Genomic DNA, 3346 nt, shown 5'->3' with positions numbered 1-3346 from the left:
AATCTTAGAATCCTCTAAAACCCTACGCCTAAAATGATATGGGCCTCAATTGAATGATCCATCACGATCTGATATGGATCCGGCCCACACCAGCAGCCCAGCCCATTTTTTGACAATTTTATATTTTTGTTATACTAGCTATTTATATAACAACTAGTACTACAACTCCATAAAATTTTAAATATTTCTAAATTCAAATGACAATTTATTTATGCCCGAATTTACAATACTTAGAGCATCAGCAACGGCGGCCGTCCCGACAAATGTCCGCCATTAGGCAGCAGAGCGACGGATATGGACGAGCGTTGCGGACACCGGAGTCCGCGGCATTCCGGGGACGTACGTCGCGACGTCTGCGATTGCGGTGTCCCGACGGACGTCCCGATTTTTTGATATATTTTTTAAACTCTATATATACGGCTCGTTGCAAACTCTATATGTACTTTGTTTGAATCGTTTTTAGGTTTGGGTTGTTTTTTTTTTTTGCGAACTATGTATTTTTTTAATTTAAATATATATGCTTTTTTAAAAATAAAATCATTGCATTTTCCCTTATACGTGTCGAAATTTTAATTCCGTAAATTGTTTAATTTGGTGAATTTATGAATTTTTATTATCGTGGAAGTCCGTCGGGATGTCCTTGGAGATGTCCGTCACTTTGCAGTGGGATGTCCTTATGACGTGGCAGATGGTGTTTTTGGGAAGTCCATAGGGATGTCCGCCAGGACATCCATCCCATTGCTGCCCTTAGTACAATTCACAATTAAAACACAAGTAAATTATTATTCTCGATACTATTGATGCGTGCATCTATTCTTGTTGGTGTTTTCAAATTACTATAGTAGTATATTTTGTACTCCTAGTTTTAAAATTAAGTTACGTTGAAAAATTAAAATCGTGCCATTTTTGTAATACGATGAAAACTATAGTTAATTTACCAACGATTAATCATAATTAGTGGCACTTGCGTGGACGTTACATTTTTCTGTTTACGGAGTATATTTTTTTCTTGGGAGTATTAGTATAAGATCATGTGCTAAAAAATCCCTCATATTATGCGTGTTGATATATGAATGATAGTAGTAGATAAAATATACACATATTAGCCATCAAAATGGAAATTCCAACTTCTTGAAATGTTAGCAACATCAATCTCACACACAAAAAATAACTAACAATTTGGATAAGAATGTGCCAAAGTCACAAATAATTAGGAAGGACATAGTGAAAAAGTATGATTTTTAAACCCGAATGAATTTCAATGCTAGACAACTCTGCTTGGGTCAGTCAAAACTACATGAGACTAAGTCTTATCATCCAAACATTAGACAAAAATTTGAAATAATATAGTATTAATCATTATATATGAATGATATGAAAAGCCTAAAACATCATGACAAATTCTTGCATCATGACACCTATAGGCATATGTATCCCTCCATCTCATCATGTTTACATTGTCCCACCAAAAACAACCTAAAACTATACAAAACAACACACTCTCCTACATCTCAGCACACTTAGTTGGAGCATACCCAAGCCTAGATTGCTTAGTATCATACAAGATATGGAAGTTTTGTTGTTGGTAGTTCCCGATTATCGATAGACCCGACCTGGGGGTCCCGAGGATGGCGAGGCACACGACATCACTAGGGTCGAGCCTAATGAAGTAGTTCTCACTCGGGAAGTTCCACACGGCCCCATCCCCAAACACAATCCCGAAAGAAGGCAAGTAGGGTTCTTTGACACCAGACACATTGTAACACGGATCGAGAATCGGGAAGTCCTCCACAACTGGATACCCTTTCATCCTCTCCATGATCGCGTCCCGGATCATCTTATAGGCCGGCTCAGCAAAGTAGCTGAGAGTAGTCCCCGAGTCTATGATGGTGCCACCATTCCCCTCCGGGGAGAGGCTCCACGTCTCCTCCGGGATCCCCAACACCTCCCCTCCAACCACAATCGACCTAATCCCCACATAGTAGAACGTATCCACCGGATTCTCCATCCCACCGAGCAATGTGGTGAAGTTCAGCTCCGGACGCCTGAGCAGCTTCTCGTCCTCCCCGAAGATGAGCTTGCTACTAACACTAGCATTGCTATTCCGATCAACCAAACAATACGAGAACGAGTGTCCATACAACGACTGAAGCTGAGACGCGAACGACAAAGGCCCCCTCCCCAACCCTAGCAACCCGGCCGCCCCATGGAACAAGCCCCTATTCCAGTGACCGCACCCGAACATCACATTCTCCACCTTCCTAAACTCCAAAGTCCCGTCAAACGACGTCATGTTCACCGTGAACGTCTCCAACGCGAAGTCCCCCGTCGTGTTGGAGCTGTCCCCGTACCAATAGTAGTACGGGCAGCTCCCATTCCCGCCCCTGCACCCCTGAGGGGGTTCAGGGGAGGACACCAAGTGGCAAAGGGGATCATCACAACTTATATTTCGATACGAATTCGACTCCTTCGGATCATAGTAAGGCCCCTTTTGCTCAAAACAATCATAGCAAGGAACACATTGAATCCAATTGAGATCAGAGCCAGTGTCAAGAATCAAATAGAAGTGTTTAGGAGGTGTACCGATGAACACATCCATGAAATACTCGCCGGACCCGAGGCTCACCCCGGACTCCAGCGTCGCCACCAGCTGGCCTCCGGCATCGCCTCCGCCGGAAAAAATCTCCGGCGGAGGAGAGCCGGAACCGTCAATCTTGAGTCTCGTAGCGGTGTTTTGGTTCTTCTTCTCCATTATTCTCGTCTTGAACGTCTGAATTCGGGTGAAATCCTTCGCCGTCGACTCCACGACGCAGTCCGCCGGCTTAGCTCCGGCGCGGCGGTGCTTCATGTGTAGCATAACGGTCGGTTTCACATTGAAATCGCCGGTTTTGACGTCGTTTTCGAGCATTTTTTTGTCTGATTTCGGGTCGGAGAAGGAGCAATCGGCCGCGGCGGCGGTGAAGGTGGGGATTTCCATGGCTGTGAGAGTGGATGCGTTGGAATTTCCATCGCCATTAGCTGCTATTAAGAAGCTATGGAAGAATAACAATAAAAACAAGCACAACACATCTTGAAAACACTTGGAAACCATGGGAGAGAATTCCCACAAAGATTGAATTTTTAAAGAGGAATCAAAAAACCCAGCTCGATGGCCCTTCTTGGTGTGATTTTGAAAGCCAAGATTGAAGCTTTTTTGACTTCCCTGTTGGAGAAAAGGCGTGAGAGGATTGAAAATGGGAAAAATGCAGCGGAGAAGGGGAGATGTAGAAAGGGGGCAAAATGGAGAAGAAGAAATTTGATGGATGTTTCAAAGGGGGAGACTTTGAATATTGAACTTATTGGAGCT

The 3346-nt window shown here is 43.8% G+C and overlaps 1 protein-coding gene across 1 annotated transcript; it reads right to left on the bottom strand.

The window, feature by feature from the left end:
- Positions 1-1335: 1335 nt before the first annotated feature.
- LOC125192874 (aspartyl protease family protein 2-like) lies at positions 1336-3346 on the bottom strand. Its single transcript, XM_048090545.1, has one exon. The coding sequence runs from the start codon at positions 3089-3091 to the stop codon at positions 1505-1507; it is 1587 nt and encodes a 528-aa protein (XP_047946502.1). The 5' UTR covers positions 3092-3346; the 3' UTR covers positions 1336-1504.

The sequence above is a fragment of the Salvia hispanica genome, chromosome 6 (genome assembly GCF_023119035.1).
Source record: "Salvia hispanica cultivar TCC Black 2014 chromosome 6, UniMelb_Shisp_WGS_1.0, whole genome shotgun sequence".
NCBI lineage: Eukaryota > Viridiplantae > Streptophyta > Magnoliopsida > Lamiales > Lamiaceae > Salvia > Salvia hispanica.
This window is presented reverse-complemented; position numbering and strand designations above follow the sequence as displayed.